Below are 15,180 nucleotides of genomic sequence, written 5' to 3' on the forward strand. Positions count from 1 at the left end.
CGGCGGGAAACCCTTCATTCCATTATTACCTGAAACATAGCAAGAAAGAGATTCTCTCATCAACGGCAACTTTGGCTTTTGTCAAAATACCAACTCAAACCTTCTGCTAAGAAATCCCATTATGTCACCTATGTTAGCTGAAACATAGTTGTGCATCTCAAGCCACAGCCCACTATGCCACATAGCATGCCAATTTTCAAACCAGAAGGACTTTCAGAGCTGGCCTTGATAGGGAAGGATGGATGGGGGAAAGGGGGGTGGTGCTTCTGAAAACCAAATGATCCCAGTGGATCCATCTATAGCACAACTAATATCCTCTACTATTAAGGTATTGAATTATGAAAGAACACAGGGCTTTGGCAGCAAAGAACAAAGCTGTTCTCTTCCCCAAAAACTTTATATAGTCCAGGGATTCCCGCTCCCATTGGCCCTGGTAGCTGGGGCTGATGGGAGTTGGAGCCCAACAACATTCGGAGGGCTGCTGGTGCCCCATCACTGTTCAAGTCGAGTCCCCACCTGAAGGCAGAACAATCACACAGCTGCAAAACCCTCCAGTTCTTGGGGGAAGCTTATTAAAAGAACATTGCAAAACAGAGATACACACTCAAATTCCTCAAGTTGTCTTTTTTCCTAGCCACAGAACTTAAAAAGAGTTCCTTGGTGCACAGCACACACAGAGACCCTGGACAACTTTACTGGTTGTCTTAACATCTTCCGTTTTGTACCTTAAGTGCCTCTGAAAGAGAGACAAAATTATAATAATTGTTATTTGCCGAACATTTCTTTCACATTCTCAACTTCCTTCATGTCTATTATCCTGGGGATCCTTAGATTGGTCCTGAAATATTGATAGGTATTGTGACCCTCCAAGTATCAGATGTGGGGGAAATGGATTCCTTGAGGCCACCAAGAGAATTAAAACTCAGAATCGTCATTCTAACTCAGAAAGGCCAATTCACACCAGCTCTCAATACCAGGATTTGGCAAAGTCCAAACTGCTCCTGAAATATAGAGCGCTGGGTGGTGGTAGTGTTAAGAGGAACCGGGCAGGTAGATTTTATGTAGTGAATGAGGAAAGAGTAGGCCAGAAAGTCCCCCCCCAAAAAAATATATATTTGATTTGCTGCTCACAAATTTAATACCAACTTCAGCTAATCCCTATTAAAAAAAAAAAAGAACAGCACAGCATGGTTACTAGTGACATGCAGGACCTAGCAGATGCTTTACATAATGTGCCCTCTCCTTTGCAGCAGAAGTGTCTACTAAGAAAGAAGGAAGGTCGTATATTAGGTAAAAGATTGGGATGAGTGGGTGTAGAAAAAACTGGGAATTGGATAAGGTGTGACTAGGCTGGATGCCCTCCAGGTACTCACAGTCTAAGAAAAGCCAACCCTCTCAAGCACAAGCATAGGCTAGTGCTGACTTATAACACCACTACTTCTTGTTTTTGATGTTAGCCTTCCGGGAACATTCATTTGTAGAAACAAATGATATTGTCAGTTGCACCAATAGATCCCCTGAATCGCTGTCTGGCAGCAATTTGAAGCACAAGGAGTGCTGAATCCTATAGCCATCTCTGCCAGTATCCACTTCAACAGCTCCTCTAGAAAGTCAAGGTATTTTTGCTTGATTGTCAAAAGTCACTGACAAAAGCAGCCCAAAGTTTTCTCAGTACATTTCTGTTTAAAAACAAACAAACTTGCCTTGCCTAAGGGCAGATCCCACAGCATACATTTAATACACATTCAGCACTCAGCTAAAACACATGGCTTTACCCAAAGGATCCTGAGAACTGCAGTTTGTTAAGGGTACTGGGAAGTGCAGCTCTCCAAGGAGAAAACTAGTTCTTAGAATTCTTTGGGGGGAGTCAAGTGCTTTAAATGTGCATTGAATGTGCTTTAAATGTATAGTGTGGATGTGACCCAAGGTTACCAGTCTCTTGTTTAAAAAGAGTACAAGTAAATCTATATGTATTTAAAGGAACAGAAAAATAAACCGACTTCTTTTGCATAGCTGGTTCAATAGCACAAGACACTGCAGCTCTCCTAAGTTACTTCAAAACCTCTAATGGTTCTGTGTGATTTCATGCCTACAATTAGCATCCCCATCTGTTTGGAATTTGACAGAAGAGGCCAAATAGAAAAGGAAGACCCCTTTACCTCACTATGTCTCTTTGGCTGCTTTCAGCAACAACCGAATGAAGGCAAATTCAGATCTTGTACAACCTCAGACCTGCAGCCAAACTGTAATGAACCGGGGGGGGGGGGGGAGGAAGAAGGAATACAAACACGGCAGTCGCTTTGCAACGTCAGCCTCCCACAGCCAACGTACCTGGTCACACCTACCTGCCCACCCTTCCTTCTTCATCACGGGACTCTGAAAAAAGGTGATTAGACACACCATGCATGACAATAAGTCAGTAAAGACCATCTTGCAGTAAACAGAAAAGATCAACAATATCGATTTGTCTGGGCTGGCTCTCCCTTACCTCTCATCCAGTTCCTCCAGCCGACTCTTCACTGTATGGGCATTGTTCTCCTTGGTGATCTTCTGCAAGAGGTAAAACGTCTGCTGGAACATCCGCAGCAAGTACTCCTCAAACTCCACAGGCACACAGTTCTTTGACATCAGTTCATTGATGCAAGACATGGCAAGCACCCCAAGCCGGCCACGTTCTTGATTCAAGACAGAGTTCTGGCTGCTGCCATTGAGGGAGGACATCTTCCTGGTTCGGGTGTCACAGCCAAAGCGGGCAAAATGGAATATGGTGGTGAGGAGGGAAGGGGTGATGCTCGTAGACAGAGGGATCCAGCTGAAGAGGTGGGCTAGGCACTCCAATGCCAGGGAACAAATGTACTCGCTCTCTGTGTCAAGGACGGGGATTGGCTGGTTCAATAGTTTGGCTGTGCTGGGACTCTGCAACAAGCTACTTAAAAGGTCACCTGGGGAAGGGAAGATCGAAACCAAGTCTACTTTGCAGAATTCACATGGATCAGAACCAAGCTCTTTTTGGTGCAGAGCTTTTGGCCATTTTGGCACACAAACCAGATCTGGTAAACTGTGGTCAGGATCTACCACCACTTACTATATATTTATCCCATCTTTCCTCCATGGAGCTCATGGTGACATTTTACAAATATATATGTTTCACACACACACACACACACACACACACACACCAATCACACACGTATAAAATTGGAAAAGTATTCTTCAACAACAAGCTAGTGTAGAGAAATGATAAATGGAAACATCAGCATTATCATTCATACTTCTGTCACTTGAAATTCTTATAGGACAACCCTGTCCTTTATTCTAACAGACGTGTTTTTGCCTCCAGCCCCATCCCTGTGGGGTAGGTGAAACAAAGGGATAGTAGCTGGTCCAAGATCACACAATGAGCTTCACTGATCATAGCAAGCCAGTCTCTTAACATTTATATAGCACACTTGACTGTTCAAAGCAGTTCACATATTTTCCTTTGGTGATCCTAACAACACTAAACTAGACCAGTATTAGCATTCCTAAATTTCAGAATACGTGTGGGTGGTGGTGGGGTTGCGTAACATCCAGCTAGTCAAGGTTCTAGTTGAGGCAAAATTTGAATCAGGGACATCTCAACTCCCCGCTCATATTTTTAGACACTATGTTTTATCATTTCTGACTTTCCGCCCACTATTTCAGAGACTGACATCTCAGCTGGAGCTTACTGCAAGCTGCTCACAAGCATGTATGTGCTGAGGATCAGACTGAGGTTCCCAAACTTCCCAATGTTTTCAATCTTCATGACATTTGGCAGTCCACAGCTGCACACTGAAGTCCCTTGATGAAGAATCTTTTTCCAGGTGCATATATTCTGAGCATCCATTCCCCTTTTCTGTTTGAAAGTTATGCTGAGGTTTAACTAAGTACGCAGGGAAGCCTACCGAGATTCTCCCCATTTACCGTAAATCATTCATTAGTCTGGACTGAATTTATTCAGCAAGATTAGGTTTATTTAGTTACATCAACTAAGTTGTACTACTCCTATCATTTTTTTTGAAGTGAGCAAGTATAAATTGCCATACTCTGGCACACACTCATAAGCATTATGAATGGCACGTCTGCCAAGAATGAGATGAATGAATGCATGTCATCAGAAGGGTTCGTTGCAACAGTGCCCAAGCAGCCAGAGTACCACTGCAGCATGGCTCCTTGCCACATTGTTGGGTAAGTGTCAGAAGCCCTGGATCATAAGAAAGGAATTTACAATAAGGTTCCTTTCCAGCCAGGAACTAGGGCAATGATTGCACACCACGGACACTTTTCAATATGGTCCACAGTATAAAAAGGTGTTGTACTGCAGCAGCTCCCCTACAGCTTGAGAAATGTATTTCTTTTCTTTAATGGACAACACCTCATAGTTCTTCCCATGTAGCTAGGTCTTAATCCACAGTTTAAAAATCATTAATGATTAGTTCAAACCTTACCACTTTCTCCCGAAGTTGGAGATGGTGGTGGAGTGGCAGCAGTGACACTGTACTTATCCCAGATGCTTTCCAAAATACCTATCAGAAAAGAAGAGCAAAATCCCCAGCAATTGCATATGAGCTCCCATTATACCACATTAAGTAACAGTTTCATGTAAACTAAGGCTGCTCCTGCACCCAGGGAAAGCATTGTTGCAAGCCTGCAGGAGGAACTCAGTACATGCCTTGCAGCAGAGAGCTCCATATCGTTTGCTTAGGTGTCACAAGAATTAATAGTTCTGCTGTAATCTTACGTCAGAGGAAGTTATGACCTTTGTCCCATCAGGGTCTCGTATTTTGGACTGCTTTAATACAAAGGTGCTGGCCCCTCCACCACTACACATCTGTAATGTCCACTAACCTGTGAGAAGCCCAAGGACAGTCTGAACCTGCTCCAGGAGAAGTTTGCGCAACTCTTCCTTCCTTGCTATGCTGAGGTCCTCCCGTGGGCATGCCAACTCTTCCGATGTTGTCTTCAGCATGATCAGCCCAAGTGGAGTTGTCGCAGGGGACTGGATCAACTGTTAGAAAAGTCAGGTTTCAGTATTAGCAGACAACAGCTTCTCTGAATTTGGTAGGTGAACTACAGAGTTCTAAAGAGAGGGGCAATAAATTTAGCCTTAGAATGCAGACATCTTATCTCTACACTGTTTTTGAACAGGAAAGCTTCTACATGCCATCTTCTAGTCCCAAAGACATCAGTGGAAAGACAAAGTGGAAAAGGCAGAGCTATATATTTGTTGTAGTAAACAGAAGGAAAAAAATACCTGCAATATTGAATGAGAGAGAAAAGAAAGCAAAAAAAAAAATTTAAAAAAAATGGTACCAGCATGATACAGGAATCGGTCCTCCAGAGATGCACTTTGTTGTAACATGTAAGTGGCACCAATAATGAGACTTTTTTTGCTAGGGGGACATCCATTAGGTGTAATGGATATGCAAAGTTGACAGACACTGACAAGACTGTTCACACATTAAAAAATACCTGCTTTTCCTGGCATAGAGATGGACTGCCACACCAGAATAAGCAATGTGTGAAGCCAGTCTAAGCAATAGTACAGATTTTTAATTATTTACTTGAAAATACTAGCTCCCTGTAATATGGCAATTCTAATAATACAAGGTGCATTTATAAAATGCTGTTTTCTGAGGGCAGTATATATCACATAATTCTAACAGTAACTTTGAAAGGTAGACTAGTTCATTATATGCATATTACAGATAAGACGCTGAGGTAGAGAGATGGTGAGATTATTCAAATAAGAGCATGGCTAAATGAAAATTTTAGCTATGGCACTTGGGTTCATAGCATGCTCTCTTAACCAGCTTATACTAGAACTAAAAGTTAGCAGATTTTAGACAGCTGTGTTACTGAAGATGATATATTTATGTAAGACAAGGTAGGCTTTAACAAAATGAAAGGATTTTTAGGAAACACATCACAATTCTATACTTTGGTTTCCCTTCAACAAGAAAACAGAAAATGTACTAACATATTAGGCCATCATTCCCTCTCAAATTTTTCATTTGGACATGCTCAAGAAAGCCAAATTCAGTCAAGGATTTTCTAAGGACTGCCTTACCTGTAAGATGTTTGTAAAGAAGTCATGGTAGAACATTGGCCAGTCTTGCCGGCCAATATCCACAATGACTTTGCAAAGTTTGTTCCTAATGAAGTAAGGCAGACTTTTGTGGTGAGTCAAAAGAAGCTTGGGCAGGCAGCTGCGAATCTCCATTTTATCTTGTGATGGGACCCCAAGCCACATCTTGTTAATCAGGTTCTGTGGAAGAACAAAAGAAAGTGAGGTGTCATTTTGTATTAAACTTGGGATCTTTGAAATATCTTGCTTACGGCTACTGTTAAGAGCTGACAGTCAGGATATTAAACCTAGAGGCCATAATACCAAATCTAGGAAAATGCTGACTATCTGGAAATCTGCTTCAGAATACTTATTTAGTAATGGAATTAAACAGTAAAATATTTGCTTTCAACTGAACAATGTATTCCCAACTAGTAAAGAGGGGAGATCATAACCCTACTAATTAGCTCCTAAAGCATGTCCCTGTTCATGGCCAGAGCAGAAAATATTTAACCTTTCAAGACAACTAACAAAAAACTAGGGATATATTTAATGCTGAGCATTAATACTAAGGCTAGACTGAAATTCTTGGAAATTATCTCATAAAATGCAATAAATAAACAAGATAATGGAAATCTGTCTGCCAAAAGGAAACCCCGTCTGTAAGAATAACAGGTGACCAATATTTGCTATCTTTAAATCAGGGTTACAAAAATCAATTCAAACTCATCATCTCTGCTGCTCTGTATGGAATGGGAAATACTCAAAGTGCAAAATGTTGTCATTAAACACAGAGTAAACAATCTGATGGTATAACGGAAGAATAATCTAAGGCAGCCTTTCCTAACCTAAGGTCCCCAGATGTTACTGGACTATAGTACCTATCACCCGCAACCATGCTGGCTGGGGCTCATGGGAGTTATAGTCCAATACCATCTGGGGACCCAAAGCTATCCATAGCCCTGGACCAGCTCGAATTATCACAACAGGGTTAACTGAGTGAGACAGAACTTGTAAGAGGCATGCTTTGAGCAAGTTACTCTTGCCTAGTACCTTACCTCAAACACTGTCAAACTGTACATCATTACATAGTCATTTCTTGTGCTCGACAGGAAATAGAGGCAGAATCTCCAGGCGCCAATCTGCTGGGCAAAGTTGTTCAAGAGTTCCTCTGGTTAAAAAAAACCAAAGAAACTGTTAAAATTCATAGAAATTCAATAGCCTGTTCCAAATAAACTGCACCTTACACAGGGGGCAGGAAAGGGCTCACAGGTTATTATGCAATTGGACTTTGGGGCAACTTGGGGTACAAAATGTAGTATACTACCTTCTTGAACATAAAAGTAAGGAAGTTCAGGACTGCTAGCTCTCTGCATTTATCATCCAATGGTGGAAAGCAGGGAAGGCCAAGCAGCTTTCTAAAGGAAACAACAGGCTTCTGAATTTAGGTAACAGACATGGGAGTCTGGCAGGTGGAAGGATCACACTAGACATGATGGTGCTGTAAGACCAGTCTCTTTAATTGCAGCCCTGACCCGATCACCTGTCAAGCAAGGAAAGGGTGTGTGTCCTGTGTGCATTCTGTTTTGAGAACAAAGGAAGACATAAGTATGGGGTACTAATTTCTCTCCATGTCCACTGCTTATGCCGGGTTCATTTCTGGTACTTCTGGAAGACAAGATTGTGGGGGTGAGGTAACCTGTGGAGGGAGGGGGAGCAATTTTAACAACCCCTCCTCCTCATGTACTCCCTTCATTCTTAAAATTAGAACTCCTGCTTTACACATGATTGAGCCAACTGCATATTTAAAGAGGTGGGTCAACCTCTGCATCTAAATTTGACTCAAAACAACTTATTCAAAGGGAGTGAAAGGAAGGATAATAGGTTCTCATTATGGTTCACTCAGACTTGAATCACCCTTCCAACGACTGGATACCTAAAGATAATGGCTCTGAACCTAGCTCATGCCTCCCGGCAGAGAAAATTTATTTTGAAAGAATCCTCTGGGGGCATATTGTGGTATGCAGACTATTTTCATGCTGAAATGGATGCAGGAGGCGGCAGCAAGTGGGAGAAAGTAAGAACTTAACAGAGACGTTTGCAGTTTTGCTGTTCCACAAGAAGCTAAATAACTCACACATACTTTCTGAATTCCATTTGTGCATTTTTGCTTGTGCATCTACTAAGTAAAACAAGGCACAGAGTCTATATAGCAGGGGTGCCTGGCCTTTTGGGGCCCAGGGACACATCTAGAAATCTAAAAAGTTGTTGTTGGCACCATAAAATCCTAATTTCACAGAAGAACAACTGGGAATACTCAGAAGAGTAAACCCCCCAAACAAGCCAGTCTCCTCAAGAGTCATTTTCTCCAAAAGATAATACAAAATAAAATTAAAGATTAGGAGCGAGAGGGGGGTCTTGGCAGTGTCACAGAGAGGGTATCTGAGGGCACACTGATGCCCATGGGTTCCATGTTGGAGACCCCCCACCTCTATGACAGCACATCATGTAGGAAATGCCATTATCTACTTGCCTGAAGTAGTAACAATTCCTTCTGAGTGGTTCACCAATTCACAGCTCAAGAGGCATTGTAACACATCTATTCATTCATGTAGATTTTTGGGGGCTTCTAAGCAAGGCTTGATCAAGCACTTAAGCACAGATATTAGTACCTTGATCATCTAAATGACATCTGCCCTCCAGTCAAGGGAGGCCTGTGTTTCTGAAAGCTCTGGTTGCATTCAAGGAGCTTTAAGCATGCAGTGAAATATGAAATGAAGTGGACATATAAAAAATATACACTGGGTTGCATCCAATGGTAGAACTACTCAGAGAATATCTTAGCTGGATAAAACCCACAGATTTTAACTATGAAACCTGTTGCCCTCCTTTCAGGTGTCATGCCTAGCCAAAACCATTTGGTACTGAGTTTGGATAATGTGGGAATGATACTTAGCTTACCAATCTCACGCTTCCTTTCATTAGTAGTGCAATTGTGGAAAAACTCTGTCATTAGACTCTCCAAAGCTCGCAGCGAGGCCTCTTCTGATGCCTGACAATGACATTTCAAGAACAGTGTTAACATTAGGTTCCCCTAGTTCAACCTAATATTGCTCTAGGGTTTATTTTCTTTAATTATTCTATCAGGCTACCTATGTTGTACCTAAACACTCCTCCTACCTTTCTTCTCATGTCCTCCCTCCCCTAACATTCTCCTCACAAAAAAATATAAAAAACCCACACACACCCTCTGTCTTGTGAGCAAAATTATGCAGCGTAGATCCATTTAAGTTTTGTGTTTACAATCACATTTGGGCATTCTTTTTAGAGAATTTGGAAGTCTGGAGGCAGAGTACACAGAGCCCTTAATGAAACAAAGGCTCTGTTTAAGTACCAAAACCAGGGTTTACAGATCAAGGTTGAGTATACCTAGGAAGAAGAGGACAGGGGAATTTGCACACAAGAGAGGAAGGGATGAGTAAGGTGAGCTCAAACAAGCTCCTCTAACAGGGCCTAAGGCTGCATGCACAACATACACCTTTAAAGTACAGTGGTGCTTCAGTTCCCGAACGCCCCCGTTGTCGAACATTTCAGAAGCCAAATGCCGAAAACCCAGAAGTAAACGCTTCCGTTTTCGAACGTTTTTCGGAACCTGAACATGCGACGCAGCTTCCGCTGAGTGCAAGGAGATTATGTTCTAGAACCGAGGTAACACTGTACATTCAAATCACATGTCCCCCCTAAAAAGAATTGTGGGCTCTGTGGTTTACCCCTCAAAGAGCTACAATTCTCATCAACTCTTAACAAACCACATTGCCCAGAATTCTTTGAGGGGAGAAATGTGCTTTGAATGTGCTCTACGTTACAGTGTGTACACAGCCTAGTCATCTTACTAATAGTTATGGATGAACAAGATAGCTGAAGTATTGTTAGAACAGGAAAGAATCTGCTTTTTAAAATGTTACACAGAGAATGAAGCCTAACTATTGTTGCATATTCAGTATTAAATGACCAAAGCAGGCAGCCAGAGCTCAAGGAATCCAGCATCGCAACTGTTCTAGGGAGCTATGCCTGAAAAGCATTTTTAGCTTTTAACATACAAAACTGCGTTTCTAGAGTGTCCACCCCATTACAACTGGATTTCCTCAATTTCCAATGGAAAGTAGTGGTCAGGCAAAATATACTTAACCAGTTCTGAACTCAGAAACACCTTTACAAAAGCTACATTTAGACAGGCTTACACACTGCAGTTTGTATCTTAGCAACAGAATACTGCATTTTCATATTCTCTTCATAAGCTTAAAATAGAAACCTATCCCTTAAGAATGTTTGTTGAGAGAAGGTTATTCTAATAATGATAAAGAATGGACAGTTGTCAAAACCAATCCTGCATTTATATGCACTAAAGTTATTCTTTAATCACATTTTTGACAGCAGATGCAAAAGCAGAACTGTACACAAGATTTTCTACCCTACTTTTTCTTCAGTTCTCTAAGCTACTTTGGATGCTATTACATACAAATATTTTCGAAAAGGTTTTTGTTTAAAAATCTTTCCCGGCTCCACGCTTGGCCAGAATGCTCAGAACAGCTATTCTGTACTCCTTTGCCTTGCACTGGGATTCAAAAGCCAACGCCAGAAGGGGAAGGTCCCAGGTTCTACCTCCAGCATCTCTAAGTAGAGTTGGGAGGGACCCCTGTCTGAAACCCTAGAAAGCTGCTGCCATTCACTGTAGACAATATTGAATTAACTGACCAATTGTCTAACTCAGGATAAGAAAAGAGGTTAACAACAACAAAAGATAACTTATTGCCAAGTACTGTGTCCCCCTGTAGCAGCAGACAAGGACCAGGTACACCTTCCAAGGTTATCTTCTGAACCCTACTCTGGCCTCCGTAGACACAATGCTGAGCAATTCTGTGAAACTGGGGTATTTCCTAGCTTGCCATGGCTCAAACTGTTCCTTCTTATCCACTTTTCCTATCTGTAAAATGGGAATCTCAGCCATGCTGCAAGTCCACGCGCAATTCCAGATGCACTCAACTCTGAATCCCATGTGCACTGCTGGAAGAGGAAGCAAGAAGATTTGGGATTTTAAAAATATATATATACAGGTAATTCCTATACTCCAGTGGGCTGGGTTCCCAGTCATCTCTTTAGAATACAAAAGAAACTCATTTTTTAGATTTCAGCTGCTATGTCTAAAGAGTAGTGAAGCAGTGTTAAAAACTGAGATATGAAAGCTAGGAGCTAAATGGCACCTTCAACCTAGATTATGGGCACAACAACGGAATGTCTGGGCACACTTTTTTATAACAAGAATACAAAACTGAAAATGCATGAACTGCAGCTAAAACATTATGTTCATTTTTCACATGGTCTAGTCATTCCCCTGCCCACCTCCCCTAATATTCTTAGAGGGTCTCTTCTCCTGTCTTCAGAAAGTAGCTGGAAATGGGGAGGCAGGAAGAGGTCCTCCTTTCCTTCCACTCTGCAGTTTTAATCTGAAATTTTAGGTGCAGTTCAGCGCACAGAGCTCAGAAACTGCTCGCGCTAATCAAATTCCGTCACAAAATGTGCCTAGAGCAATGGGAGTTGTGAACACTGTAGTGAAGTACTCCCTGCACCCCCAAACACTGGGACTAATGAATTCAACCTTGGTTCTGTTGGAGCACGTGCTTGGAAATGGGATATTTTTAAAAGCTGTAACATTATGAGCACAAGATGTTAACATCATTTGTCTTCAATCAGCAGCTCAAAACAGAATATTGATTGCAACAATGTATGTGAGGTAAATATGGCAAATCCTGACCAAAGGCTTAACCACATGAAACACTTTAGGCCAGGAGAAACAAGCATTTTCGCTGAAGCTCTAATGCGCCGCACAGCCCCGAACTACTACCGGTAGTCTCTCTCTGTCTCCAAGGCTGCCTCGAAGGGCACCAATGGCAAAAGGGGGGTGGGCCCAGGAGAAGAGAGTGTGTCATTGAGGGTGGGTGGTGGGCAGCATGTGGTCAGTCTCTCTGTGTGCACACACACCTGTTAGTTGCCCTTCCTATCCCCTTCCTCTCCCTTCAGCCCAACTGACGTTTTCTCCTCACGCCACCTTCAACCTCAATAAACCTATTTTCGTGCGGCATCATATGGCAAGCCTAGGTTAAGTCCAGTCAAAGGCAACTATGGGTAGTGGTCTAAACCACTGAGCCTCTTGGGCTTGCCAATCAGAAAGGTCGGCATTTCGAATCCCTGCAACGGGGTGAGCTCCCGTTGCTCTGTCCCAGCTCTTGCCAACCTAGCAGTTCGAAAACACGTCAGTGCAAGTAGATAAATAGGTACTGCTATGGCAGGAAGGTAAACGGCGTTTCTGTGCGCTCTGGCACTCATCACCGTGTCCTATTACGTCAGAAGCGGTTTAGTCATGCTGGCCACATGACCCAGAAAGCTGTCTGCAAATGCCGGCTCCCTCGGCCTGAAGCAAGATGAGCGTCGAGGGGTCCTTCACTTTTTTACCTATATACAAAGCTGTGAGCTTGCTTATCTCATTTATATTAGGTCTAATTTAAGACAAACAAACTTTCACCTCCTCATCAAAACAAATAAGCCTTTCTCTTTTCTGGTCTTCCATAGTTGTCAAACTTGAAAATCCTTATTCACAACAATATGTTGTGGAGAACATATATATATATATATATATAGACACTGTACTATACTATACTACATTACAATGAAATGTTTAAATGTTTCTTTGATTGCCCTTGAATCAATCTTACCGCCATCCTCTCCTGCCTGCCACACCAGTGTGGTTGCGCTGTCACACCCTTTAAGAACCACTGTTCTAACATATTTGATGTGTGCATGGTAATCATTTACAGCCTAATCTAACCACATTTTCCGCCTCATGCTATAATCTCTCACAGATCCTGAAATAAATTTTACAGCACTTTTCAGCAGAGTAGTTCACAACTCTTGCTTATTTTCAGATGAAGCCTAAACTATAAGGAAGTCACACTCTGTTTTAGTAGGGCCCGCTCAGTATGCTTTGCAGCTAGATGAGAATTTATCCAAATCTTACATTCTAGCCCCTGTACTTGTTAGGTTCTCACCTTGAGTCATTCTGATGGGTAGCAAACAATTCCACAAGCTTAGACTGCCTGCCAGTGTGAAATTTCTGAACATAGCTTGAAATATAGATTTAGGTGCTCTTGAATCAGCCAGACTTCTCTGAACAAGTCTGCATAAATTGGCATGATTTATTCTGATAAAAGTAATAGTATTCAAAATGTGAAGCAAACATGGATTGGAGGCAAGAGAAAGGGTAGGTCTGATGCACTGTGTTTTCACAAACACATAATATCTTCCTTTTAAGCAATGGAGCAAAGGTTGCTTTTTTTAAAGGAGAGACCCAAATTTACTTAGAAGTGGGGGGAACGTACACTAATCTTCAACTGGAGGATCACGGTCTGATCCAAGGTAGGTCACAACAGCAACACTAATATCATGCAAATATATAAAATATTTTTTAAAGGGTCCCCAAATGAATGTTGGGGTTAAAAGTGGGTCTGAAAAGACTGAAGATACCTGTCTTATTACATTCTTCTTTTGCTCCCTCCACACCCCCGTGGCGAACTCAAGGTTTTCAGGCGATCTCCCAACCAGGCACAAACCAGACTCACTTATGCTTAGCTTTAGCAAGGTAGCCACAGAATGTGCCTTCTGGCCACCCCCCTGGGATACTCAAGTAGTCAGACCAGGTCAAAATAAATCAAGAATGCATCCAGCTTTAGTGTAGTGCCCTCCACTAAAGAAAGGTGCTAAAGTCAGTCTGGCCAGATTTGAGAAGATTGAGGGAATCAGGTTTCTTATGCAGGCATACAAGCATATCACAGCACAGGTAATTAGTTGTTAGGGCAGTGCTTTGACAAGTACTCAAATGTTCTGGGTCAAGTTCTTAATTGACAATCACACCAGGGGACGTAAACTGAACCCAGCTCTCTTCTGGGGTTTCTCAGGATAGTTAGAACAGCATTCTTTACACTGCTCCTGGTAAATACAGCACACTCAAAAGGTTATCCAGCCAGCTAACAGAAAACAAATATTAACAGGCATTAAAGAGATCCTTCACCACCTCCACTTAGGCATATTTCCCCAGTTGACCCATGCCAGAGCCCAACTACCATTCTAAATCAGTGGGAAACAACATAGAACTTGAAAAAGAAAGACATAATACACTTCTTACCAGAAAGATCAATGACAAAGTGGGGACCGAAACAAAGAATTGCATGGAGTTTGTATTAAATTACTTGGACAAGCAGGAATGCTGTCTTTGATAGCAGAGAGGAGAAATACAGTACTGAAATAACAGACTCCAGTGGTTTTAGGTGTGTGTCATAGTGAAGCTGTAATGGAGAAGAGCAGTGCCCTCTCATTACACACAGTACACAAAATACACCCAATATGTTTCCTCAGTTCAGTCTGCTTGTTCCACTATTTCTTCCTATGTAGATTCTTAAGCTAAATTTGAGGAAGTGGGTGGAAGATACACATCCGTCGCTTCAATAGTCAGACATGTTCAGTGAGAAAAAGCCTGAAGAAAAACGATGAGCACCTGTCTGAGATGAAAACTTCAAATCTGGTTTTGCACACATTTTAATCAGGGGCCCATCAATTTTGACTGGCCTTGGTAGTTGGCCACATTTCTGCTTGCCCTGATCCTGCTCCCCCTGAAGAAGGAAAGGCAGTGGCTTGTATGGCAGCTGCTCAAGGTCCATTGCAAGTTGTGGGGAGGGAAGCAGGGGGTTCTTCGCTCTTCCACAATGCTGAACTGCAAAGAGGTGACAGTTCATGCCTGCTGTGCTGAGTATAGACATTCCAGCAATCAGAGAAAAGTCTCGCTGCTCTCAAATTATTTGCAAGGCTTAGGAAACCGCCAGGGAGATTCTCGGTTCAGTAGTAGTATAGGAATTCTCCTTGATTTTGCCCTCACCAGGTTACCTTGACTACAGTGTTAGAAATTGGGATAGAAAAGCTAGGCGCCAAATGGCTCATGGGACTTGGGTTGTGGGTGCCAAAACAGAATGTTTAGTTGCCATGGG

The 15,180-nt window shown here is 42.2% G+C and overlaps 1 protein-coding gene across 3 annotated transcripts in view; it reads right to left on the bottom strand.

The window, feature by feature from the left end:
* The window catches only part of XPO6 (exportin 6), a 44,542-nt gene that overhangs the window by 24,616 nt on the left and 4,746 nt on the right, over positions 1–15,180 (bottom strand). For 2 of the 3 annotated variants that reach the window (XM_033166467.1, XM_033166469.1), the window contains exons 2-7: positions 9,050–9,140; positions 7,147–7,259; positions 6,092–6,289; positions 4,870–5,029; positions 4,470–4,547; positions 2,489–2,942 (exon numbers count right to left, since the gene is read on the bottom strand). In XM_033166467.1, the coding sequence (XP_033022358.1) occupies positions 2,489–2,942; positions 4,470–4,547; positions 4,870–5,029; positions 6,092–6,289; positions 7,147–7,259; positions 9,050–9,140 (1,094 nt within the window). The remainder of the gene's footprint in view (positions 1–2,488; positions 2,943–4,469; positions 4,548–4,869; positions 5,030–6,091; positions 6,290–7,146; positions 7,260–9,049; positions 9,141–15,180) is intronic. The other variant, XM_033166468.1, reaches the window with a different exon arrangement.

The sequence above is a fragment of the Lacerta agilis genome, chromosome 13 (genome assembly GCF_009819535.1).
Source record: "Lacerta agilis isolate rLacAgi1 chromosome 13, rLacAgi1.pri, whole genome shotgun sequence".
Classification (NCBI taxonomy): domain Eukaryota; kingdom Metazoa; phylum Chordata; class Lepidosauria; order Squamata; family Lacertidae; genus Lacerta; species Lacerta agilis.